The sequence below is a fragment of the Cavia porcellus genome, unplaced genomic scaffold (genome assembly GCF_034190915.1).
Source record: "Cavia porcellus strain 051 isolate PalLab524CR breed Dunkin Hartley unplaced genomic scaffold, mCavPor4.1 scaffold_40, whole genome shotgun sequence".
Classification (NCBI taxonomy): domain Eukaryota; kingdom Metazoa; phylum Chordata; class Mammalia; order Rodentia; family Caviidae; genus Cavia; species Cavia porcellus.
Window position 1 is genome coordinate 6,755,596 of NW_026947523.1, and position 25,211 is coordinate 6,780,806.

Here is a 25,211-nt window from a genome sequence, read left to right on the forward strand (position 1 = left end):
TCACCCCCAGAAAGCTGAAGCCACACAACACATAACTGCATACATCTGTCACATACAGATTTTAAAAAAATATAGATGAGAGGCATGTTATTCGTTGGCTATAAAAGGGATGGACCTATCAAGATGTTTGTGTTCAAGCTAATGTTTTAAAGTCTTCAATTTGAACTATTCACTGTAAAATAGGTTCTGGGGCTCATTCCTTTGTTAGACTTGGTTCTTTTGCTTTCAGGAGGGGAAAAGCTAGGAAGTTAATGAAAATCCACATCATTTTCACTGAGGAAAGCAAAGCACAGCAGCCATAAGGTCAGGTATGATGGCTCGCACTCATTTGGGCTATGACGTCCCAGGAAATAATGCCTGGGTCTGATCTCACAATCTGACCAAGATGGTCCCTGGCTCACCCTCCACACATGGGTACGATGACATAATGGCTGATTAGGCCAGAGAGCAAGGGGCACAAAGATGACACAGGCCAGGCAGTTATCGTTCAAACAGCAATGTTTAGTTGTACAACACAGAAAGTCTAGCAACATTACACAACCGGTTTGAGTGTCTGGTGGCTTGTTTTCAATTAGGAAATTGAGCCAGACTATCACCAAAAGTTTGGCTGGGACTGGTAACATTTAAGAAATGGGTCGTTCTTGCATCCCCTAGGCTTGGGCCTCTTGTTCCATCAGGTCTTAGTTACAGATGAATGGCCCACAAGTCACCAGCCTTTGAGCAAGTTGTGTCCGGGTGGAGATGGGGTACAGTGGGCAAAGAGATTCTAGAAAGACACGGTGGGGGGGGGGTGGGCAGTGGCCGCAACATTCGCAAACATTCATGCATCTGATGGGGACTTTGCCCTCTGTTAGGTATCTTCCATTAGCCTACAGCGACCAGCTGTGGCCAGGCTAATTCATTACTCACATTAACAGGGTGAGGGACAGGAGATTCGGACAGTGGAAGTAGGTGGGGAAAGATCCCTCTTATTGCTAAGTGAACAGGAGGGTGCTGTTTTTCTTCCTACAGTGTATAGCTTGTAAGTTTCTGGGATTGTGGATGTGTGTTTAGTTTATCATCTTATTTGGGGGATAAGGAGGAAGTCAACCCTAGGAATCTCTCCTTGGGAAAACCACTTTTGCTAAGTGGCTGCATTATGGGGTAGGGTGGGTAAGTTCCAGCCTCCCGTGGCGATTCTTTAAAAAGTGATCCTAGCCCTTGCTCCCCAGCCTTGTCCTGCGCCAGAGCTCACACAGCTGACTTCAGTGACTGTGACAAGCAGCAAAGTTGCTTTTTTGACCCTTGAAGGAAGCCAAGAGTAGCTCATGCAGATGAATGGGTAGTAACATCATTCCCCTTGGAGATGGTTACAAGTAGCTGGTATGGGTTGGCAAGGGCAGAAGCAGCTCTCGGTGAGTTTTTTGTCCCTATGGATGGGGTGGGGCTGGTTGCCACAGACGATGGGCGGGGTGAGGCAGGGCAGTGCAGGCTGGTGAGAACTCTGCTCCTCAGGACAGGAGGGGTGATTTGGCTGGGGGAGGAGGCAGCTGGCCTCTCCCACCCGCACAGGGTGGCGGAACAGCCCGGCACTAAGAGGGGCCCGGCTCTGCAGCAATAACAGCTGAGAGGAATGGAGGGAGAAGCAGCTTGAAATGGCCTTCATTCAGCAGAGGGGCAGGGGGTGGCTGGCACGGGTGGAAGGACAGTGCCCAGGAGGCCTTCTCCCTGCAGGGGAGGGGTGAGAACGGGTGAGGGTGCGCAGACCAGCAGCTGGCAGCAGTCACATCAAAACAGCTTCTCCAGGCAGGCTGGGAACATGATTTAGGGGTGCCAAGCACCCCTCTCCTGCTCAGCCTCTCAACACCCACCACCCTCACCCCTCAGTCTTCCCTTGCTGGCCCCGGGGGCCATGGCCCACGCCTCCATATGGGACCACTTGCTGTGGGAGCCGGGAGGCCTCCCACCAAAGCCAGTGAGCTCTGTGCTCCAACACTCCTGCCGCTCTGGCCCAACAGGTGCCCACCCTGGCGTGACTTTGGGGGTGAGGGAGGGTAAGGTCAGGATTGGTCAACCAGCCTTCAGGAAAGACTAAGGCTACATGACTGGGGACACTGGTGATCCAATCACCCCTCCTCTTTCTCCTGGTCTACTCCATCTTGGGCTTTAAATCTTTTTTTTCCTAGCACCTGAGTGATAAAGGTCTGGGATTATAAATGCTGGCATTCAGAGAGGACCAGTTAGGTTGGACCAGGAGTTGGGCTCGGAGGTTGGAGGAGGTTCTGTAAACAGTGTCACTTCACCTTTTCTCTTTCCTAAGGCTATCGTTTCCCCAGGTCCGAATTTCAGCAATCCTACTACAGGTTAGAGGAGAAAGAGTAATATCTGTACTATAACCAAGGGAAATATATGCATTAATAAATAGGGGGCTTACAGGAAAGGCAAGAAAAGGCTAAATGTATGACTGTGGGTATCACTGGGAATGTCTACAGGAGCCAGGAGGGAAAAATGGGGGAAAGCAGAGATGGACAGACAGACAGACAGACAGACATAAATGGAATTCGCTTCAGCAGAAAAGAGAACAAGAGAAGAGGGAGTCGAATATGGATGAGACCAGGAGAGCCTCAGAGACGCCAGCTGAACAGAGAAGTCTGAGAAGACGCAGGTGTGACCTAAGGTTTGTCCCTGAAGCCAACCCTCTGACAAATATCATAGTTTCTGGTACTTCTTCAAAGCTGTCCCTCCACTTGGAAGGCTGTCCAGCTGGAGGGAGCCAGGGAAGTGCAGAACACGCTGTGGCATCTTGGCCCTGGCTGACCAGGGCCGATTTCAGTCCTCAGCTATCAGAAACTGTCTTTCCTGTTATCGATGACACTGATTTCTCTTGTAATCTCAGTTTGCACTAGCCCGGGCTTTTCATTGTGATTTTAAAGTTAGGGTAAAGTCATTTTTTGAAAGTAGACTGGAAATCAAGCTAAAAAGATTCGTCTAAAAGGATGTGAAAGATGTCAGAAATAGGCAACAGGGAAGGGAAAAGGGACACGTGAGACAGGGAGGGAAAGGAAAGAATTGAGGGCAGGACACAGAGGCAGGGTGAGCACAGAAAGCATCCATCTGAACAGGGACAGGTGGTAGCTTTTGGACAGGGAGCCTGACAAAACCCAAAGGTCAGAGCACTGATTCTTTATTCTTTCTGCGGGAGCCTCCTTTTCTCGCTCCAGAGAAGCCAGAGCCTTAGCCCAGGTTCCTGAATTACAGGGAGGCGTTCTGAGCTCCTGCCCCGATCCATGTCCAGCTCAGCCACCTGTCCTCGAGAATCTCTGCAGCCCCGGTTTGTGCAGGGGGTGAGAGGTGAGAAAGAGTTGCCTGCCCCTGCAGCTCACCTGCTCCATTTTTAAATAAAACCTCCCCCGCCTCCTGGTTCTGAGAGTGAAGTCCTGTTCTGGGACACAAGAAAGGAGACAGATAGTGGACAGTCATGGAGGGACCAGACTTACAAGGGACTTTACAGGGAGAGTAATGAGAATACCTCACCCCTGCACACTCACACACAGGCACGCTCTCTCCCTCCCACCCTCTCTCACACACACACGCATGCCTGCACACACCTCATATGCACAAACACATGCACACAATGTAGACGAGATGTTCCACAATACCAGACAGCCCCGCGGGACAGAGCTGAAGGGAAGGAGGTGGCTGGAGGTGGCGTCTGGGATGCGTGTGTGTGGAGAGGCGGTATGTGTGATGACACAGAGAGGGGCCATCACGGGTTACTGTCGTGACTTTCCTCTGTGTCCACGCTCACCGGAGGGAGGCCTCCATTGTCATTGAGCCGCTTGGCCCTGTAAGTCTCATAGTGGATGTTGTGTGTCACTTCCTTGAGGTCCTGGAGGTGAGTCCTGAAGGACACGAGACGAGAAAAGAGAGGGATAAAATTAGGAGCAGGAAGGGGAAGAGGTGACCCGCCTCAGAGGCTAACATCACTTCAATGGACGGGATCAACTGACTTCTACAGGCTCTTTTGTTCTGGGACAGGAGCTAGAACTGGGCCAAAAGTTCTGTCAAAGACCCAGAGGTCCAGGAATCTGCATAGCTGGCGCTGGACCCCAGTGATTAAAACCTGCCGTCCAGGCAAGGGGAAGAGGGACATCTTACCTGATAACAAAATCTCGAAGTAGAGCAAACTCACAGTGGTTGAGGTTTTCCACTATAAACAAAAGAAAACAGGTGGTCATTTTATTAATGCAACTTCTGTAAATTTGTGTTTGGCTCACAGAAGCACTCAAAGAGGACACGAGACAGGTCACGCTTCCAGGGCCTTGCTTACTCCACTGAATTTTATTAACTGAACAAATATTACACAGCTACCGTGGGTATAATACTGGTCTAACTTCTGGGGAGTAATAGCTAATAAGGATTATTATTGTTCCCATTTTACAGAAGAGAAAACTAACACACAGTGAGTCTAAGAAACTTGCCAAAGCCTGAACTACAGCTCCTATCTGGAACTTATAATAAGATTGAAAGAAAAAGTAACACAGAGAAGATACCAACTAGAGCATCTTTAAAAGGTCCCGGCCTACATGATAAATCCAACTCAGCACAGAAGGAGAGGGCTGGGGATGTAGCCCAGTGGTAGAGCACTTGCCTAGCAAGATGGTTTGATCCCCAATACCAAAATCAAAACCATAAATGGAGCACCCAATATTGACAAACCACTTGCAGGGGCAGGAAGATTTAGACGTGTCCTTCTGATCTCACAAGGACTGTACAAGTCTCACAAATAATTCCAAATCAAGGTAAATGATAAGAACGTGCTATTTTAAAAATTCCAACAATGGGTGGGAAGCTGAGCCACAAAAAATAAAAACCTACAATGAGTCACAGGAAAACCAGAAGCATTCAAGATAATGAGCTTTGGTTTGGGAATCAAAATATCCGTCTGCAATCCAGGTTTCACCATTTATAAGTTATGTGTGTGAGTCCTTACATAGCACATGCAAGAGGTTGGGTTTGATCGCCAGCAGCACACCCACACCCACCCACGCCGAGTTATGTGGCAAAGCACTTAACCTAAAACCGGAGGTCTCAGCGGCTTATATCCTGAGGAGAGGAGGGCCTGCCCTGCTGCTTTTGCTGGGTAATCATATTGAATGAGACTACTGAAGTGATTCTTCGGAAATTTTCAGTCATTCTGACCCTGTCCAAGTCACATCCATTCATAATGAATACAAACCATCCCCTCACACATCTCCCTTAACATGAAAACCTTTCTCCAGCTTTCCAGCCATCAATCCCTCCCGGTTTTGAACTCCTTGGACACAACTCAGAGCCACCTGGTCAGGTGCACATAGGTCTCTCATTGCTTTGGGCCCTCCAGTATCAGCTTCTGAATCACACTGCCGGCTCCCGACAGGCAGAAGCTGGCTGACGCTCATCATATATCGCATATCCTAGGACAGTGGCTTGCTTTATAGATGCTTCACAAACGCTTGCTGGATAATGGATCAACAGCCAGTTCTCCCAGAAGACGCACTGACTCACCTTCGATGATGCCCCAGGGGGTTTTTCTGCCGAGGACCCTCTTGCCGTTCACTTGGTACTCCTTGTCACTTCCCACCACAGCAAAAGGCATGCTCTCCTGCTGGATGGGGCAGAAACACAAACCGGACACACATGCATCTTCCTAGGACCTGCAGGTCCAAGGGCAGGGCGGAAAGAGTCCTGGATGTCCAGCCCTGAGCCCTACGTTTCTGATGTTCACTGAGAGATACTACTGATGGCAAGAGCAAGACTCTGTCCTTTGAAACGAGCACTGGGCTGGGAGTCGGGGGTCCTGGGTTCAACCCTAAATGCACCACCGCCTGGCTGGTTGACCTTGGCTGTCAATTTTCCTTCCTTTGTACATTCGCTGTTTGAAACCTTTGGAACAACTGTGTAAGGCAGCCAGCAGACAGAGCCTCTTGTGACAAAGCCCACCCAAGCAACACTGCTACGTGACTGTCATGTGACCCTGTCTCCCGGGAAAGCTACTGGCAGATGCCCACGTCTACCAAACTCGGAGCGCTAGGCCTCCTGCTCCAGCAGGCAGACTATATGCCAGCCAAGTGCCAGCTGCTTGTTCCCGTATGTTTCTGCCTGATGTGTACTTATGATTGGCACTGGATAAATGAGCTAATCATGTGTTCTTAATGACAGAGGTAAGTTCTGAGGAACGTGCCACCAGGCAACTGTGTCATGCAAACATCGCAGTATGCACGACGCTTACACCAGCTAAGATGGTGACATCACTACGTGTTACAACCGTGTGGGGCCACTGTTGTGTACGGTCCTTTAATAACAGGGACGTCACTATGCAGCCAATAACTGTATCATACAAGCTGAAGACATATGTGTGTGGAGTTTGTGTCTCTCACAATTAAGTCAAACCCTTCATAAAAACCGGGTAACACTGAGCGTTGGCATTTAGAGTGGATTCTGCAGCCAGGGATGGTGGCGCCCACCTGTGATCTCAACATTCTGAGCGCCTGAAGCAAAAAGATCACAAATTTGAGCCCAGCCTAGGTAACTCAGCCTAGCAAGAACTTGACTCAAAATTAGAATTAAAAAGACCTGACGATGTAGCTCAGTCCAAAGGCCCTGACAAAAAACAAAAAACAAACAAAAAAACAGGGGGCAGGAGTGTGCTTTGGGCTGGGAGGCAGCTCAGCAGTAGAATGCTTGCTTAGTTCTGGCAAGATCCTGGGCTCCCTCCCCAGTGTGCAACAAAAATAATAAAAAAGAGTGAACTTATCCTCAGAGGCCTTGGCTCTATATGAACATAAAGTACATGTTTTTAACTTCATAAAATGTTTACTTTTAAACAGGGAAGATTTGTATACATCACTTTAAAAAAATGATTCCCTCCATTTCAATGGACTTTTTTAATTAACTAAAACTAACTCCCTATCCCAACTATATCAGACCTGACCCAGTCTGGTCTGGGGCCTGTTAGGAGGTGGGCCACACAACAGGCAGCTAGAGAAGCGGCCATCTGTAGGCCCAGCCACTCCCCATCCCTGGATCACTGCCTGACCTCCGCCTCCTCTGGATTAGCCAACTGGGAACTGTGCATGTGAGGAATCTGAGCTGCATGGTTCCTTAAAGGGTCCCCAAACCATCCTCCATCATCAACAGCCCCTGGGGCCAGGGGACATCTCTAGATTATCCACTCTTGATGAAGAGGGAAATCGAGATGCAGCAAGGTTACCGGGGGTTATTCTAAGAGCCCAGACTAAATTTCGGGCTTCTGATGTGAAGAATTACAGAATTGTAGAAGTTTAGAACTGAAAGGGACCCAGAAATCTCAGGCTGCTTTTTAAGCCAGATTCCCTGGACCTTCACATTCCCAGCAGGCATTCCAGTGGCCACTGGAAGACGGGGCGCTGGGCCATGTCACACAGCCGAAGCAACTCTTTCTATGCATCGTGTTGGTCCTCTGAGGTTTGTCTGTTGTTTGTGTTTTAGTTTTTGGATTTTTGCTTTGTTTGCTTAGACATCTACGTTATACTGACCAGGCTGGCCTCAAACTCTTGCGCTCAAGGGATCTTCCTGCCTCGGTCTCCCAAGTAGCTGGGACTACAGGCATCTGCCATGGCAATCTCGTTTTCTTAGAAGTGTTCTTCTAAGGCAGTGGTCGCACACCCAGGGCACCAATGCTGCAGTTGGCTGCTATCATTGAAAGCTCTAAAAGGTTTGCCATCACTGTTCTGGGGGAAAAATAGCCTGTAAGCCAATCACATGGTCTTAACTTTTGCATTTCATAGAAAGGGAAACTGAGGCAGGGTCTGACTAGAGCACAGATTCCCTTGGGCATCAACCTGATGCTTCTCCTGCCTGGTACCCTATCCCCCCACACACTTGGACTCTGCCAGGCCCCATGGGGGAAGAGGGTGCTTTCCTGGGATCTGGGGATGGAGAGGAACTTGGGCTTTTCAGGTTCAGGGAGACCTGCCACGGCAGCACAGGGATACAGAGATGGAGAAGCAAGTGGAAACCCAGGAGGGGCACACGAGACACAGCCCAGGGCACCAAGGGGTCAAGGGGACATCTGTGCAGTGCACAGAGTCCCAGACACTTACCCTGATTTTGTCGTTCTCAGTCTTGTCCTCCAGATCCTCATCAAACTCCTTCTGGGGGTAGAATTCAATGCCATTTACCTCAAGCTCCTTTCGAACCTAGAGGCAGGAAAGGGAGGCAAGGTCATCAGGCATCATGGCAGAAGACAAAGCAGTGTGTATGACTGCATGTACACGCATGTGCACAAGTATGCACGTGTGCATGGAAGCTGAAGTCAGAGAGCTGAGCCTGGCCTTTGATGATCCAGAGTCGTCTCAACCCTGAGAGGCCTTGGGCAGCAGGAAGACCCTGCTGTCCACAGCTACACACCCCGATTGGAGAGGAGGGGCCCCCAGTCCCTGCACAGGATGCGCAGGTCAGGTTGTAGGATTTGAACAAGTGGCAGCTGAGTGCAGATGCCACTGGGCAGTGCTGGTGGCCTGGGTGCTATGTTCCTCTTTGCAAGGAAAAGAGATGAGGCCCCCGGCCCAAGCCCTCCTGCGGCCTTCTTTCAAGCATGGCTAAAGGCTCGCCTCCTCCAGGGTGCCGTCCAGGACTTGTCACTGTTGTCTGAAGTCTTACTTTTCTGTTTTGTATTAGGAATTGAACACAGAGCCTTTGTACTGAGTTACATCCTCAGCTCATGACAGGGTCTCACTGTCACCACGCTGTCCAGGCTGGGCTGGAACTTGCAATTCCTCCTGACCCCTAGAGTGCTGGGATTATAAGGATGCCACCCTGTGCCACTGAACTATATCTCTGGCTCTGTTTTTGTTTGTTTGTTTGTTTTTGAGACAGGGTCTTGCTGTACAATCCAAGCTGGCCTCAAACTCACAGCAACCCTCCCGTTTCAGGCTCCCAAGTGCCAAGATTACAGGCATGTGCCACCGTGCCCAGGGTGTTTCTTTTTTGGTACCAGGAATCAAACTCATGACCTTGCACTTACCAGGCAGGCACCAAGGCAAGTTTCTTAAAGGCAGCAACTGTCTACGTTTCTCAGGTCCTCCCTCCCCAGCCCAATGAACGTCCACCACTGGGCTACTCCAACAGACATGACAGTCAACAAGGCTTGTGGTTAATTAATAAGTCTAGTCCTTTACATGACGTAAAGTTTGAGTCACCGCATGTTCATGATGACTGGTGTATTCAGTGGTTGTGGCAGGCAGGTGGGGAGGGCAGGGAACAGGGCAGCCTGTAGGCAGGCTCTTCCCTCTCTTCCCTTTGGTCCCTGGTTACCAGAGCCACCAGCTCAGCCTCCCAAGTGGAGCTCAGGGAGGGAGTGCAGTGTGTGGGGGGTAATAATGAGTGCTGGAGACGGGGATGAGTGGAAGGGGCTCCTCACCCTCTGCTTGAACTCGGACTTCTCCTCCAGGGTCATGGTGTCAGCCTTGGCGATGACCGGGATGATGTTCACCACCTTGCTGAGGTGTTTCATGAACTCGAGGTCCAGGGGTCGCAAGCTGGGGCCCAGAGAAGGCGGGCTGTCAGAGCCACCCGTGTGTCCCCTTGGGCCTCCGCCACTGCCGCCCCAGCACGCCTTTGGGAGAGGATGGGGCTGGGTCTGGCCGAGCCCTCGAGGCTGCACTGCTGGCTCACCCACTGCCTCACTGCCTGCAGAGGTCCCCGGGCCTTCCACCCACACGGCCCCTCGCCCCTTTCTTCTTCCCCACCTGTGCGAGTCCTGCCTCTTGTTAAGCCCTCCTCAGGCCTAACCCCTTTGTGCCACCTTTCCTGACCTATGGGATCTCTGTCCTGGGAACCTCTCTGGATGGCGTCCCTGTCTACACTTGTGCTACAGCTATTTGTATGCATCACTCGGATTATTTTTTTGCTTTTGGTTTTGTTTTTCACAGCACTGGGGATTGAATCTGTTGAGCTAAATCCCTAAGCTTTTGATTATTTTGAGACAAGGTCTTGCCAAACTGCCCAGACTGGGCCCAGACAGAATCCTCCTGCCTCAGCCTCCCCATCACTGGGATCACAGGCACGGACCATCATGCCCAGCTAGGACTGTACTTCTTGACAGGCCCCTTACCAGCCCCCTTAGTCCTGCAGGACCCAGCTGGTGGGTTTGGCCCTCCATCAGTTCATTGACTCATGAACACACCCCGAGGTGCAGGATGGCAGCTGGAGACACCTCTGCCTGTGCCCACCTACCCACCCAGTGTGGGGCTCACCTGCTACTCAAGCTCTCAGCACCTCCTGCCGTCTCAGCCTCAACTCCACGCCCCTGGCCCTCATGCCCAGCCACAGTCCCAACCCCACAGCCTCTCCCTCCCTGTTTCGTCCTCCTTGCTTCCCCCACAAACCACTAGCCGTGTTCAAAAGCAGGTACCCATTGGACAAATGAGGTCCTCTCTGCCGGTACCCTGTGCTGTGCTGGGACCCTAGTGGGCAAGACAGGGGCGACGATGGCCAGCTTTCCCCTCCTGGAAAAAAGTCAGGCTTCCTCGTGGGACATCTAGGGCATCCCACAGCCATGGGCAGGACTATATGCTGGTCCACCCGGCCCTCCCCAGCTGAGAACAGGTATTGATTATCCAATCCAGAACAGGCGACAGGTGACACAAACCAGAGTCACACCCAGCGGCAGGGGAGGGGTTGGTACATACGAGTGTCCAGTGGGGGAGATGAAGTAGAGGCAGCAGTGGACACGCGTGTCAGGGATGCGCTTCTTCCTGGCGATGTTCACCTCCTCCTTCAAGAACTTTTCATACTGTTCATTGATGTATTTCTCGATGGGCTCCCAACTGAGGGGTGGGGATGCATCAGGACATGATGTCAAAGCTCATCTTAAGCATGATCAGGTCACAACCCCTGTGCCCACTCCATGCCCTACCTCACCACGTGGATCTAGGACACCCAAGGCTGTGTCTCCCTTACCCCACCCTCCAGGACTGATTTCCAAGGACAGTTAGCAAAGGTAGAGGTTCCTGGGACCCAGCCTTGGCCTGGGTTCTGGGGACCAGCAGAGCATGGAGGACGCAGACCACTCTCAGCATGAATGAATCCGTTTGCCTCTTGTGGAAAGTGTTTAGGGTGAAAACCTCAGGGGCAGACACATACCAGTTTTCATTGTTGATCTGGTCTCCAAACCCTGGGGTGTCGATGACGGTCAGCTTCATTTTGACGCCACCTTCCTCAATCACTGTGGGAGGAATGGAAAAGGTGTCCAAGAAGAGGTGTCCCCCTCCAGGGGACTTCAGGTGCCCTGCAGCCCGCTGGCCAGGGACACCGAGGCTTTCCTCTTCTCCAGGACCAGCGACTGGAAAAGGGGAGTTTGAGGTCTTCTCCACCTCAATACCTTTTTTGCTTGTGCTGCTCCTGGCTCCCAGAATACCCTCCCTTCTTCTGTTTCTGCCTAAATCTACCCGTGCCATCTCACCCGGATCAACCCCCACTTTTTTTCTGTCCTATCCACTTCTTCTGGGACCAGCAGTCTAAGGAGTTCACTTCGTGGACTTTGACGCTGAATTCTACTGTCTCAAGGTTGCCTCCCCTGTGTCTTATTCCCCAATAAACCTCAATCCTTTCCCTATCTCTGCCCAGGTCCCATCTCTACACAAAGCCCACGGCGCCCCCCGCCCCGGCTGGTCCTCACCATGCCCAATAGCTTTGATCTCCACCGTTTTGGGGATCTTCTCCTCCCGGTTCCAGCTGGAGGCTTTCCGGCTCACTTGGGATTTGAAGAGTGTGTTGACCAGTGTTGACTTGCCCAGTCCACTCTGGCCTGCAGCGGGGAGGACGAGGAAGACAAGGCAGAAGACCCCGTGTCCACCTCCTGAGCCTCACGGCTCTCACATGAACCTATAGACTTCCAGGGCTGTGATCCTCCCGTGATGGAGCGAGGGGCTGAGCAGAGAGCAGGCAGTGGGCCCCGCTCCCTGCTCACCTCTGTCTTTACCTAAGGTAGCATTTTTTATCTGGCTTGGCTTTTTGCTTAGGTTGCCCGTCTTTCCTAACACTCAAAGAAAGAAGAAAATCACGTTGCATTCTGAGACTGCGTCACAGTGCCTATGCACTTTCCCATCTGTTCACAGAATTCATCTCTCCCCCAGCCCTGAGTCCCGCAGCACAGCTATGTTTAGCTCCAGCTGAGAAGGCCCCAGAGCGTTTAATCCTCTTGTAACATAAAATGTGCACAGGGCAACATAACAGGTAAATACGACGCCAGGGACGTGGACCTCATACCTACTCTAGTAGAGCACTTGCGGTAATTATGCACCAGTGTCCTGTTCGGTACAGGCCGGCGGGGACACCATGGGGAGACCGGGAAGCCAGGCAGACAGGCCCACAGCACCTGCTCTGCCTCCTTCCCTCCGGCTCCCTGCGTTACCTGTGTCACCTGAGCAGCCTGGTGGGCACATGAACTTCCAAGAAGCTGCAGCTGAGGTGCCCGGATATGTGCAGGGAGTATCGCTCCCCGGACCCAGGACTCAAACCTGCTGTCTGACTGGGCTTCCGGAGGAATCGCAGGGACAGTGAGGGCCACACGGTGCTGCTCTAGCAGAAAGGTCAGGCTGGGGGGCAGGAGCCTAGGGTTTGAGACCCAGCCTGTAGTGTCTGTCCCAATGCCTTTTCACTGTCACCCGTGCCCCGCAAGGTCTCAGCCTCTTTACGACAGGAAGGCGAAGGGGTGGGAACCAGATGAGACGGGATGGAGGAAAGCTGCCCAGCTCACAGAGACCCATGCAACTAAACGCTCTCTGTGCTCAGTGCTGGACAGTGCATCTGACCAGTGCATCCGCCACGGGCACGCCTGGGGGAGAAGCAGTCCACGCGGCTTGTGCAGGTTGAGCACCTCTCATCTAAAAATTAGAAATCCAAAATACTCCAGCACTGGAACCTTTTCAAGTGCTGACAGGCTGCTCAAAAACATTTTGAATTTTGAAGGATTTCAGGTTTTCAGATTAGGGATTTTTTCCCTTTTTTTCTTTTTTGTTTTTGTCTTTTGAGACAGGGTCTCACTATGCAGTTCAGGCTGGCTTTGAGCTCACTCTGTAGCCTAGGCTGGTCTCAAACTCGAAACAATCCTCCTGCCTCAGCCTCCCCAAGTGCTGAGATTACAGACATGAGCCACCACACCTGGATTTTTTTTTTTTTTTTTGGTCTTTTTCCTTTTTATCGGTACCGGGGATTAAACTCACAACTGCCTGCTTGCAAGGCAGGTGCTTATGCTGCTGAGCTAAATCCCCAGCCCCTTGGATTTTTTAAAAATAGGGTTTTACTATGCAGTTCAGGCTGGCCTCAAACTCACAGCAGTCCTCTTGCCTCAGCCCCCCAAGTGCTGGGATTACAGGAATGTGCCACCACACCTGGCCAGATTAGGGGTTTTTTCAACCAGTCGAATCTATGGAAATAGTTCAAAAAAACTAAAACAATCCTAAATCAGACCTGTGGGCCCAAGCATCTTACATAACAGGGACTCAACCTGCACCTGCCCCTCTTGGTCTGGAATGTTTTCTAAGGGCATTGTTCACTTATTCTCGAGTGCCAAGTGCTGTCCTGGGGGTAGGGTCCAGTGATGTTCCTGTGTATGTCTGGACTCAGACTCATTGCATGGTCAAGGGGCTGTTTGGAGCAAAGGAGGCCAAAACACATAAGCAGTCACGATGTTACAATAAACCCACAGAAGAGCTAACCGCAGGGGCTGGTTGTATCAGCCTTGCAAAGGAAATGCAACCCAGTCTCTCCTAGTTCACGGAAGACTTCTAGGAAACAGCAACAACTAAGCTGAAAGCAGAAAGATGACTTTCCGGGAGCCGTGAGGAGCAGGGAGTTCTAGATCTGGGTAGGAGTGTGTGGGGAGTCGAGAACTGTCCATGTGCAGGAAAGAGAGAGTTCTGGACTCATGGTGGGAAGGGAGGAGTTGAGAGGTGGCACCAGGAGGGGTCTCAACTCGCCTTGAGGTTAAAGGACAGTTACCAGAGGGTCTCATGTGGGAAGGGAGACTTGAGGAGTTCCGCAGGTTGGGAAGATTACTCAGGCACTCAGTGGATAACTGATTACAGGGGAGCAAGAAACAGGAGGGCCAGTGCCACTCCAGATGTTTCTTGTGGCCCAGCTGTGAGGGTCCACGGTTTCCTACTCATTCTCATGGTAGCAGTTTTTTGTTTTGTTTTGTTTTGGAGACAGGGTCTTGCTATGTAGCCCAGGCTGGCCTCAAACTCACAACAATTCTCCTGCCTCAGCCTCCCGAGTGCTGGGATTACACACATGCACACCCAGCCATGCTAAGAGTTTTGCACCAGAAGGTAAATAAACTCCGGGTGCCACTGAGCGCCCTGCCTAGCCCCGCTGGCTTTTCTCATAGCAACAGGTGCCGGGTGAGTCACGCTCTGCCCAAGCTCCTCATCCCGCTGCAGGTTGGCCTCAGAGCAGCACTGAGGCACTGGGGAGAAGTCTAGCAGCCTCAGGTGGTGGCAGCAGGTGTGAAGAGAAGTGAGCGGACTTGGAGGCATTTAGAAGGGCAAGGCGACAGACTCGATGACTCCTTCAGCTGGAGGAAGAGGAAAGAAAGGGTGCCCAGCTCCCTGTGCACACTGAATCCCACTGAGGTCTGCCAGAGGTCCCTGTTGCATTCTGTGACCCAGTGATAGCTTTTTCTTCTAGTACTGGGGATCAAACTCATGACCTCCCGCTTGCCATGCAGGCGCTTATGCCGCTGAGCTAAATTCCCAGCCCCCAGTGATAGCTCTTAACGCCCAAATCCCTGATGATTCTCTTCCTTCCGCCCTCCACCCTCAGTACTGGGGACTGAACCCAGGGCCTTGGCACTGACCTCCCTCCCAACCCTTTTTTTATTTTTCATTTTGAGACAGGCTCTTGTTAAATTGCTAAATTGCCCAGGCTGAGTTTAAGCTTGCAATCCTCCTGCCTCAGCCTCCCAGAGCACTGGGATTACAAGCATGTCCCACCACACCTGGTGTCAGAGTTTTAAAGTATCACAAAGGATTGGACATAAAGCCACCTTTCACCCAATTCTTCCCCTGCTCTTGGAGGTAGGGAAGGACCCTGCTGATTCTCCCTTGCCACAAACCTGAAAGCGAGATCAGAATGGTGAAGAAGCTACCCATCTACCTCTGGCTGGAGGTGGAGCCAGACTGGCCACCCACTCAAAGCCCCCACTCCCTGGGTCAGCTAGCCCTGAGGACAGAAGAGGGTCAGGCCTTTGTGATCAGCATGGCAAATCTTCCTAAAAGAGCTCATCCTAGAGAAGCCATGGCTGAGGTCCTTCTGGGGAAAGAACTGGGACCCTTGGCACCACCAGTCCCCCAGGCGCACCAGTGACCCCACGGCCTTCCGTACCCACGACCATGATGTTGAAGTCGAAACCGGTCTTCATGGTCTTCTTCCGCATCTGCTCGATGATGGTGTCGATGCCAATGTAGCCCAGCAGGTTGGAGTTGATGCTAACGGGCTTCATGGGCACTGCCGGTTTAGGCCTGGGCTCAGGCACCAGCTCTGACATGGCTGCGTCCGTCCTGGTCTCGGGGAGCCCTGCAGAGTCAGGGGGGAGGGGGAGAGGAAAGTGAAGAAGGGAGGAGGGGGGCGGGGGGGCGAAGGGGGAGGGTGAAGGGGGGAGGGGGAGGAAACAGGAGGACAGGAGAGGTCACATGGAAGCCACAGTATTTTTCCCCCCAACACGGAATACTCCACAGAGTTGGAACTAGAAGAGATTTTAATGTGACCCAGGCTGTTCCCTTGTCCCATAGATGAAGAGACAGGCCCAGAGATGAAAACACTTGCTTGAGAACACACAGCGTGCCAGATGCAAGATGGGCACCTTAGCAGGTTCTCCAGCTGCTGGCCACGCGCGCGCTCCAAAGCACTGTGTCTGTGTCTAATGCCAGGGCCTCTCCACCTCAGCGCTGCTGACATTCAGATGATTCTTTCTTATGGGGGACTGTCCTGTAGGATGCTTCCTGGCACCCTGTTCTCTCCCAGATGCCATCGGCCCTCCGGTTATGACAAAAACATCTCTAGACAGCACCAAATGTCCCCAGGGGCAACACCACCCTGGTGGAGAACCGCTGGTCTAAGAAACGTGAGGGGTCATTCAGACCCAAGTCCAGCCTTGCCAGGTAAAGGGCAAAGATGCTTTGGGATCCTGGGTCTCATGTCTACGGACCGCCACCAGCTGCCACTGCTGTGTCTCTCGGAAGCACACGGGGCTGCCCTTCTCTGCAGAGAGCTTCACTCCTGCCTCACACCTCAGCGTCCCCTCTGCCCCATGAGCGGCAAACTAGGGTGTCTACACCCAGAGGCATCCCAAACACCGGCGGAGCCCATAGTTTGAGTCTGTGGGATGAGTAGGGAGGAGAAGAGACCCCAGGGAGGGTGGTCACTTGCCTAAGATGACGCAGAGGGGGGATGCTCGGCAGAGGATGCACGGGGAGGCTGAGGAAAGAGCAGGGGAAGACTTGGCAAGGAACGGCCAAAGTCTCTCAGCTCTGGAGAGATCTGCGGGCCCTCAACAGGACACTGCCACTAGCATAGGTTCTACAACAGAGCGACTCCGACTCACCATCCATAAAACAGGTGAGCAGGTGATTCGGGCAGCCCACCTAATCTCTGGGAGCTGGCTTCCTGCTCTGTGGCTCGGTCAAACTCTGATTAAGGCTGCAGTGGGCGCCACCTGGGACACGACGCCCAGAAGCACCGAGCGTGGCACCTCACAGCCCAGACCTTCTTGACTGGGGCCCTTCCAAGTCTCCAGGCTTATCTGGAGGGGAGGCAAAGTGGCAGCTCTTGTGGAAGTGGCGGGCCCCAGAGGCTAACTTCACAAGCACAGTGATCGGCCTCCAGGCTCCTGGGCTTGTCTTTCTTCCCCTTTGAGAGACTCTCATGGTTCACCACCCTGCAGAGTCTCAGCCTCGCAGGGAGGTCTCGGCCTGATGGAGCAGCAGATGGGCAGGAGGGAGAGGGGACGGAGGCTCCAGCTTCCCAACCCCCAAACTCGACAGGAATCTGCTCTTATATACCCGCCACCTGGTCCTTCCACTGGTACTGGCAAGACCCTCTGTCCCCTGTCACTCTCAGGTACAGCCAAATCTGACAAAGCCTCGGGCCCTCCCCCAGGGCCTGGTGGGGTTCCTCCTTGATTCCCAGGAAGCTGTTGCCAGCCAGGCGGCTCCAGAGGGCAGCAAGATTGGCTCAGCCCTGCGGCAGCTGACTCTCAGCAGCCTGGCCTGCTCCTCCGCTCACACGTGGCTCCCGGCCCCCACCTGCGCCGAGGGCCCGTGCCCCACTTCCCCTGGCCAGCTTCTCACACAGCCTGGGCCTCCCATTGCTCTCAGCTGAGCCCACTTGGTCTCTACAACCTGTACAGTGAAGCACACCCACCTGGGGCTGGGGGCCATCTTAACCCTACTCTACAGGCCTGGAAAGTTAAGCCTCGTATTGGGGGAACGTGTCCTTATAAAGCATGTGTCTTCATCATGGCCTGCCCAGTCCTGGCCTGCCACCTGCAGCATCTAGAGAAAGTACTGTCCCAAAAGACAGACCACGATTGAGAGAGAGGCCTGTCAGACTCCCACCCAGTTTCTAGGGGCTACGGGAGGCCTGTTGGGAGACAAGCTATGGGCAGATCTTGTTTATTCTTTTAATGAACACATATTAGCACCCATAGTATGCATCACACAGAGAGTACCTCCTGGCAAGCCAGCCTCTCAGACACATGCCAACCACGTGCCAATCACAAGCCAGTCACAGGCTCACAGCCACTGATAAACCAGACATACTGCACACATGCCGTGGGCCACTGTGCACACGCTGAGCTAGAAGACCCTGCGCCCTGCCCCGCCCAGCGCCACCCCTGCTAGCTCCTGGCTGCACTCCCATCTGGTGTGGATGTCCCTCTTCTGTGAGGTCTTGGTCCCCTGGCGCCGACCAGACTCGTTCAATCATTTCACCCTGTTCGGGCCATTTTATATGCTGTCAAATGCAAGCCTCATCTAGCCACGCCTGCACTAAACACCAAGGATAATTCTATATCTCAAACAAGGTCACTGCCCCTTCCCCCAGGGCCACTGTCTGTTTAGGGAATCTAACAAGTACACCAAGACCTCCAGGGCACAAAACAGATGCTGTTCTGGAGTAGGACTCTGTGGCTCCATCCTCCATCCTGACACCAGGCTCGAGTCCAGACTGGGTGACCACTGCGAGCCACAGTTTTCTTCTCAGAAAAGTGAGGACAGTCTGTGCCCTGCTGGGTGGCTGTGCCGGTTCTAATACAATCACGGGTGTGAATCACCTGGCGCTGAATACCTGCGGATTCCCAGCCTTCTTTGGGGGCAGGGGCTATGGCTCATTGGTCTCTGGGGCCCTTGTCCCTAACACACTCCAGGCACTCGCCCATGAATGATAAATGGATGCAAGCCCCACACCGAAAGGCAGGTGTCACTTCAAGCTAACACCTGTCTCCGCCCTTACATGCTGCCTCCACACAGCAGCTGACCCCCAGCCAGCAAATGGATGTGGTGTGGACCATGGTTAAGGGATGCAGAGCTCCTCCTTGCCTGCAACTGGTAGTGGAGGGGGCTCCCCAAGGGTGGGAAGAGCTCAGGGTGGGGGAGACAGGAAGATGCAGCTGCACAGGCTTCATGGTGCTTAGGGCCCCTCCAATGCTCACGCTCCCCCGGGGCCCCTGGAGAGGAGAGGATCAGTCTGCAGATCCCTGCCAGGTGCCATTTGGCCCACTGGTGGCCCAGGGACAGGCACTGTCTTCCTGACATAGCACTGGGCCCACAGGAACAGCACCCTTCATCCCCAGGGCAAGCAGGGATGCTGGTACTTTCTCGCATAGGCAAAGGGATGGCTTTGTCTTTGTCCAGCCCAGAGACCCCACCCCTCTATTGGGAAGGTGGCTGTAGGAAGTGGGGACCTCTCCAGCACAGCACTTGCCTCCTCTGTTAATTGTTGGCCCCCTTTTCCCTCTCTCCCAAACTAGGGGTCTCCTAAGCCAAAAGGTTCTCATCAGCCTCACCGGGAGAGGAAATCCTAGGCCACCTCAGCTCCAGCCCCGGGGCGCTTGGAAAAGGAAGCACAACACATGCATTTGCCCTTCCCCATCCTCAGGAGCAAAGGGCCCCGGAGGGCCCCGCCTCCAGTCCTCAGGAGGTCAGCGAGTTCCCTTGGAGACCACCAGCTGGTGGCTGTCCCTGTGGGGAAGCAGGCTGATGTGTCAGCCAGGCACGGGCAGTAGGTGGCCTTGGTTCCTGCGCGTGCAAACGCGTGTTTTGGGGTGCTCCAGCATGGGGCTTTCTACGAGCATCTGGAACCCCGCGTTCCTGTGTGCGCCTTCTTCTAGGGCCGTCAGTGCTGAGGTGTCTGCCACCGTGCATGCGTGCCCGTGCATATGTCACCGCGCGTGGGCTCCTCGGCGCAGCGCCCTCCCGCTGGTGGCACCCCCCAACCCCGGCCGCGGTTGGGGGACCGCAGACTCCCCGGGCTGGGCGCCCTACCTTTGGACATGAATCCTCCTTTGTCTCCGCTCTGCCGCCGGGAGATGCTCAGGGCGCGGGGCTGCAAGGCTGAGCGGGGCGCAGGCTCCTCCGGGCCAAACGGCCCCTACAGCCGGACCTCGCCCCTCCGCGCTCTCCGGCCCCCGCCTGGCCCGCGCCGCCCCCTGCGCCCCGCGCCCGCCCGAGACCTCGCCTCGGCTCGCCCGGCGCCGCGCCGCCCCTACCCGCGCGCACCGAAGCCGCCTCTGCCGCCGCCGCCACCGCCGCCGCCGCCACCGCCGCCGCCGCCACCCGCACCACGTGACCGCGCGCCCGCCCGGCCGGGCCCCTCCCCTTCCCCGCGCGCTCCGGGTGCCCGGCTGCGTCTCCCCTCAGTCGCGATCCTGCCCCCCAGCCTCTTATTCTGTAGGCTGGGACCCGGCTGGGGGCGCCAGGACCATGGCAGCTGCGGGTGACCAAGCCCGCGTTGAGTCACACGGTGGCTGGGATATTACGCCGGCTGAACTCGGTTCTGGGCCCGGGGCCCGGGTTCCAGGCCCAGCTCCAGAATAATGAGCTTATAACCTTGGGCTCGTTAGGAGTGTCCCTGAGCCTCAATTTACCAGTCCGAAAAATCTTTCAGGCATTCCATCAACGTAAATGATCAGCGTATTTCCAGGCCCTGGAGGTACAGGGCTGAGGGTAACCATACCTGCCCTCCCAAGTTCTGGGTCTGGTGAGGAAAATGAAGCTGGACAGAGCCTGCAGGAGGCGCACACAAGTGGATACCTCGGGGAGGAGTGGGGTCTGGAAGACTTCCTGGAGGGGATGACGACCGAGGTAGAAAGGCAGAGAGAGAGGTGGGAAGAAGAGCTCTTCGCAGAGGTGGCTGCAGGGACAAGGGTTCCGGAGGAGGCCAGAGCTGCATGGTGCCAGAGCTCCTGGGCCAGCTGGCATGGAGGAGACCCAGCACAAGGCCCCAGCAAAGAGGCGGCAGAAGCGTGGCCTTGGACACCAGGGTTAAGAGCTGAATTCACAGGAAAGTAACATGCTAAGCCCAAGTGCTGCCAGCAAACATACAGCCTGGATGGGATGTGGGAGAAAGAACGTGAAGAAGAGGAGGACACTCGGCCTCTAAGCCAAGGATGAAGGGTGGGCAGTGCCTGCCGCTGAGGGAGGTCCTGAGGACAGGACCAGTTGAGGAAGAGTCCAGCAGGCACTGGCTGGAAGGGGAGAGGGCTGGGAAGATGAGAGCTCAGGTCACACAGGGAGGATCAAAGACTAGGACGAGGCCGACATGGAGGTCCCCAGGCTGAGGATGACCAGGGGGCTGACAAGCCAAGGACACAATTTAGGCCCTGGCCTGCATGCTTTCCAGCCTCTCTCCTGACCCAGAACCTCCAAGCCATTGAAATGTTGGAAATGAGGCTGCCCAAAGTAGGATTCCAAGGTCTGGGTTCCAATCAGTCTACTGCCACCAGCCAGCTTTGGTGGGGCGATAGGCATGACCCGGCCTCTCTGTGATGATTGGGGACCTTCTGACCCTTGTGTTTATGATGCTGAGTAGGACTTCCACATACCTGAGTCTCAAAGCTACTGTTCAGGACTCGGGCGGGAAGTCAAGAAACAGACTTGCAGATAAGGAACCTTCTAAGCAACAGAGAGCTTCATAAAAGGCTGATTGTGAATGGATTTAGGTCTCCTCCAAAGCCAACATTTTGCTTTTGCAGTGGCAACTACTATTAGGCAAATCAGCACTTACTGAAGCCCTAGTCTGTACTTTCACACAGGAAGTCTGCTTTTAGAGTTGGACTTACCTAGTAATCACCTGACTATTAGAAGCTCTTTAGGGAACAAAGAATATCCAGAGGAGACGCTCCAGAGAGGACTCGGCACGATTGCTGCTCCACAGGTCACCCCCATAAACCTTCCTTCCGGCAGCTTCCCTCAGCGTGACTTTTAGCTGGAAGCTGCACACCCTATCTTTGGCCCCTCAACCCTTGTTCCCTTTCCCCCACCTCCTTCATCCAGTTCTGGATTTAGACGCCTCCCTTCCTTTGCCTACCTATCCAGGCACCACCCATCCCCACATTCTCACGCCTCCCACCGCCTCCAGCAGCCCCAGGTTCTTACATTTACCTTTGCCTTCTTCAGTCAGGGTGGAAAACTCTGTGGCAGCCTCTATGGTGGCAGCCTGTACTGTGGCACCCTCCTCCGTGGCATGGTCCTGGGCTGTGTCTGTGCCTCTGTTTGGTATCAGTGAGTAGACAGCAGTGTCTGGTTTGGTCAGGTCATGAACACTGTCTGGCTTGGTCTCCCCATTGGTGGAGTCTGGTGTGACCAGCACAACTGCACCCACTGCTGTTCTGAACCCGCTTCTGTCCAAAGCAGGAGAATCCATAGCTGGGCCCAGCTCGGCTGTATTTGCTGGCACCAAAACCATAGCTGGGTCCACACTGGTGGTGTCTGACTTGAATGGATCTGGTATTGCCACAGCTGTGGCTGTGCTCCTTGTGGTCATATCTGGCTTTGCTGAGCCTTCTGTGGTCACTTCTGGCTGGGCTGTGTCTGCTGTAACCATGTATTTGCCCAGCTCATCTGGTTCTGTTGCTGCCAAATTCAAAACCTTGCGTGGCTTCGTTGTCTCTGCTGCAGCCAAATTCACGGCTGTGTCACACTTATCTGTGCCCGCAGCAGCCCAGTTCTTGACTTTGCCTGACTTAGCTGTACCTGCTGTAGATATGTCCGTGGCTGAGCCCCACTTGGTATCCAGAGCAGAGAACTTTGTGCCTGTGTCCAGTGTGGATGTGTCTGTTGTGGCCAAATTGGTGGCCAAGCTAGGTCCTTTGGTGGCCATTGCAGTTAAGTGTCTGGTTATGTCTGGCCTTGTTGCGTGCACAGCAGACAAATTCATAACAGGAGTGGCCCTTTGGGGACATAGTCGGGGTCTAGGAATGGCCCTGGCCCGGGACTTACCTCTTCCTGGAGAAGCTCGGGTGTGCCCTTGCCCCACAGGGGCCGGTCCAGTGGGGCTTGGTGAACTCAGGATTAGCCGAGACTGAAAAGGTAAGGCCAGGTACGAGCCCACCACGGGCTTCTCCACCATGGCTGTCCTGCTGGGTGTGCTCAGCCCTGGGTTCCCTGGGCCTTCAGAGTGGACCCTGCTCTCTGGCCTCAGGGGCAGAGGTGGTGAACTCGGAGCAGACGGTCCCCCTCCTCCGTGGATGCCAGCCTCTCTGCCCAGGCTGGGAAGCTCTTCCCAGTGAGATGCTGGGGGGTCCAGGGACCGCATGTGACTGTTCTGACGGATCGTTAAGGAAATGGAGCTGAGCTTCCTGGGCACAAGGCTGTTGGCAGGCATGGAGCTCCGTGGAGCCACCGGGCTGATGCCGGTGTCCTGTGGGGACTTGCTCCGGGCCCTCGATCTCAGGCCTGATCGACCAGAAGTCTGGATGTGGCTTTGAGGGAAGGCATCCAGACGGACCGTCTTCCTGAGGACAGGAATGAGGGGAGACACCCCTCCAGGGAACCGAGAAGGGTGGGTAGGGCGCCCCGGTATGTGGCTGCGAGAGAAGGAGGCTCCAGGACCTGGGGCTCCGTGGGGCTGCATCTCTGGAGGGGCCAAGCTGTATTCCATCCAGGCTGGTGGGCTTGCCCTGAGGGACCACAGGAAAGAAAGATGTCCAACAGCAGAGGTCTCAGCTGACACTGCTGGTCAGAAGGGACTATCATGTTTATCTTCCTGCCTGCTACAGACTACGCAGCCATGCCCGCACGGCCAGCCAGCTGCCACAGGGCGGCTGTGGGCACAGCTAGGGAACCAGTTGCCCCTCCATAAGATAATGCAGCTGTGGGGCTTACCTCTCCCCCTGGCTGGGGCCTGAGAGTAGACCCCTTGCTGAGGACAACCCCCTAGAGGTGACACACATATTAAGGGACCCTGAGGGGGATGTGGCTATTAATATCCTAGCTGCCTCTCTTCTGGAAGGGGTAGAAAGGTTCTGGGTTCCCAGAGTCTCTGGGGTCAGAGGCCAGGAGTTGACCACTTGGCTTGAGAACAGGGCCTGGGGCTAGAGCCCCCAAACAAACCAGGAAGGGGTCTCGCACTGACCTGGTGTGGGGATGGGATCAGAGACAGAGCAGGGAGGAGACCTGGAGAAGAGGGCTTGGGAAGTGGAGAAGGCATGGGTGTTTACAGGAGGACACCTGTCCCGTAAAAAAGCCCCAGCCCCTGGCCTTGGTGAGACTGCCATTCCCCGGACACCAGGCAGGGAGGTGGGCGGAGCTCTGCTGCAGTAAACATTGAGAATTAAGCAAGAGCCAGCTCTATGTCAGCTGAGGAAGGCAGGACTGGCGCAGGACAATTTCAGCTGCCACCCCGGGGCCAGAAAGCGTGGCTGCAGGAGCCTCCTGCGAATCCAACCCAAGTAGCCGAGGCTGTGCCTAGGGGTGCAGGCCAGGGCAAAGATGCGTGGCCCTGCAGGATGGCCTGGTCGCGGGAATGGTCACTCAGGCAGTGTGACACAGAGATCCAAGGGGGAGAAAAGACAAGGAGACTTAGGGACGTGAATGGGTGGGGCAGGGCTGGAGAAAGCCCTGGAGGTGGGAAGTGAGGTGGGCGGGACATGGTCAGGGAGATGATTGTCCATCCCTGAGGTGCGCTCCGGGGCTTCCAGAGAGCTGGCTTGTGCTTCCCCTGGGCTCCCTAGAACTTATCCTCTGCGATGCTGCCCAGAGGGGTTCGTTCTCAATGTAAGGGGCTCATGGGAGAAGGGAGCGATTCTCTAGCCAGCTCTCTAAGGTCTGAAGTAGGGACAGAGAGGGTAGCAGAGCAGGAGGGTCCCCACCAGGGCTCAAGCGGTACCTTCAGCCCCTTATCAGCCTCCAGCATCCAGGACTGCTCAGGCCTCCATCCCCTCCCGCCTGGCAGGTCCTTGCCTCTCTGCCTTCCTGCCCTGTGATTCTAAACCCATGAACCCAGCACATACTGTGCACTGAACCACAGGAGCCTGCCCTCTACCCACAGCCAGACAGCAGCCCCCAAACAGCACGGCTGAGATCTGTGAGTCCTCATCGCCGTGAACCCCCACGTCCTATTCCTGCACACACACACATGTGCATACACACACACACACACACACACACACACACACACACACCTACCTTGATCAGAAGACCAGGCTGATGGTTCCTGCTCTGGGAGGCTGGAGCCCTCACCTCTGCACCCAGAGACTGGCCATGGTGATGGTCAGGGACTACATTGTCCTTTGCCTTGCAGGGCTCCTGCTCAGCCTCCAGGCTACAGTGCTCAGGCCCAGAACCTGTCCCTCCAGCCACATCCCAGCAGCTGGGCTAGGCCCTGGGCAGGAGGAGCCTCGCCTCGGAGTGGGTGTCCGTGAATGGCTGCTCTGAGCCTCTGGAATCCTAAAGGGTCAAGGGAGCCTCACATCAGCCAGGCTGAGCTGCTCTGAACTCAGGGCCAAGGGAGGGCGGGGCCCAGCTGCCCCCGACCCCAGATGTACTATGTTTCATGGAACAGCCCTGGGCAAGATGCCCCACTTAAAACAGTGACACTCCAAAAATGCTGTCCCTCTGGCTGTCCCCAGGACAGCCTCACTCCTGCTGTCCCTCTGCAGCCCCCCATGCCCTGCTGGGCTCTGTGACCCTCTGCCCATCTTATCCATATCC

The 25,211-nt window shown here is 54.5% G+C and overlaps 1 protein-coding gene across 4 annotated transcripts; it reads right to left on the bottom strand.

Moving 5' to 3' along the window:
• Positions 1 to 480: 480 nt before the first annotated feature.
• On the bottom strand, positions 481 to 24,910 carry Septin3 (septin 3). 4 transcript variants are annotated; one of them, XM_023565353.2, is made up of 12 exons: positions 24,687 to 24,910; positions 21,663 to 23,179; positions 15,388 to 15,579; positions 11,681 to 11,809; positions 11,146 to 11,227; positions 10,692 to 10,829; positions 9,422 to 9,539; positions 8,103 to 8,198; positions 5,527 to 5,623; positions 4,138 to 4,189; positions 3,788 to 3,881; positions 481 to 1,707 (listed from the first exon to the last, which is right to left on the bottom strand). In XM_023565353.2, the coding sequence occupies exons 2-12, from the start codon at positions 23,158 to 23,160 to the stop codon at positions 1,642 to 1,644; spliced, it is 2,562 nt and encodes an 853-aa protein (XP_023421121.2). In that variant the 5' UTR covers positions 23,161 to 23,179; positions 24,687 to 24,910; the 3' UTR covers positions 481 to 1,641. The 4 variants fall into 4 exon arrangements, with proteins under 4 accessions (XP_023421121.2, XP_063099870.1, XP_023421122.2 ...); XM_063243800.1 differs by having other exon boundaries at positions 481 to 3,421; positions 5,527 to 5,626; positions 24,687 to 24,902; XM_023565354.2 differs by having other exon boundaries at positions 5,527 to 5,626; positions 24,687 to 24,893.
• Between the last annotated feature and the right edge of the window lie 301 nt (positions 24,911 to 25,211).

What these genes read in the sequence shown, in the direction of transcription:
- Septin3 (XM_023565354.2), bottom strand. Translation starts at nt 23,160, where the DNA reads ATGGAATACAGCTTGGCCCCTCCAGAGATGCAGCCCCACGGAGCCCCA. An exon ending in ATCTCCCCCACTGGACACTC is followed by an intron (nt 9,540 to 10,691) that starts GTATGTACCAAC and finishes TCTGGGCCCCAG; the next exon opens with CTTGCGACCCCTGGACCTCG. An exon ending in ACAATGGAGGCCTCCCTCCG is followed by an intron (nt 1,708 to 3,787) that starts GTGAGCGTGGAC and finishes CCTCCCCTGCAG; the next exon opens with GGAGAAGGCCTCCTGGGCAC.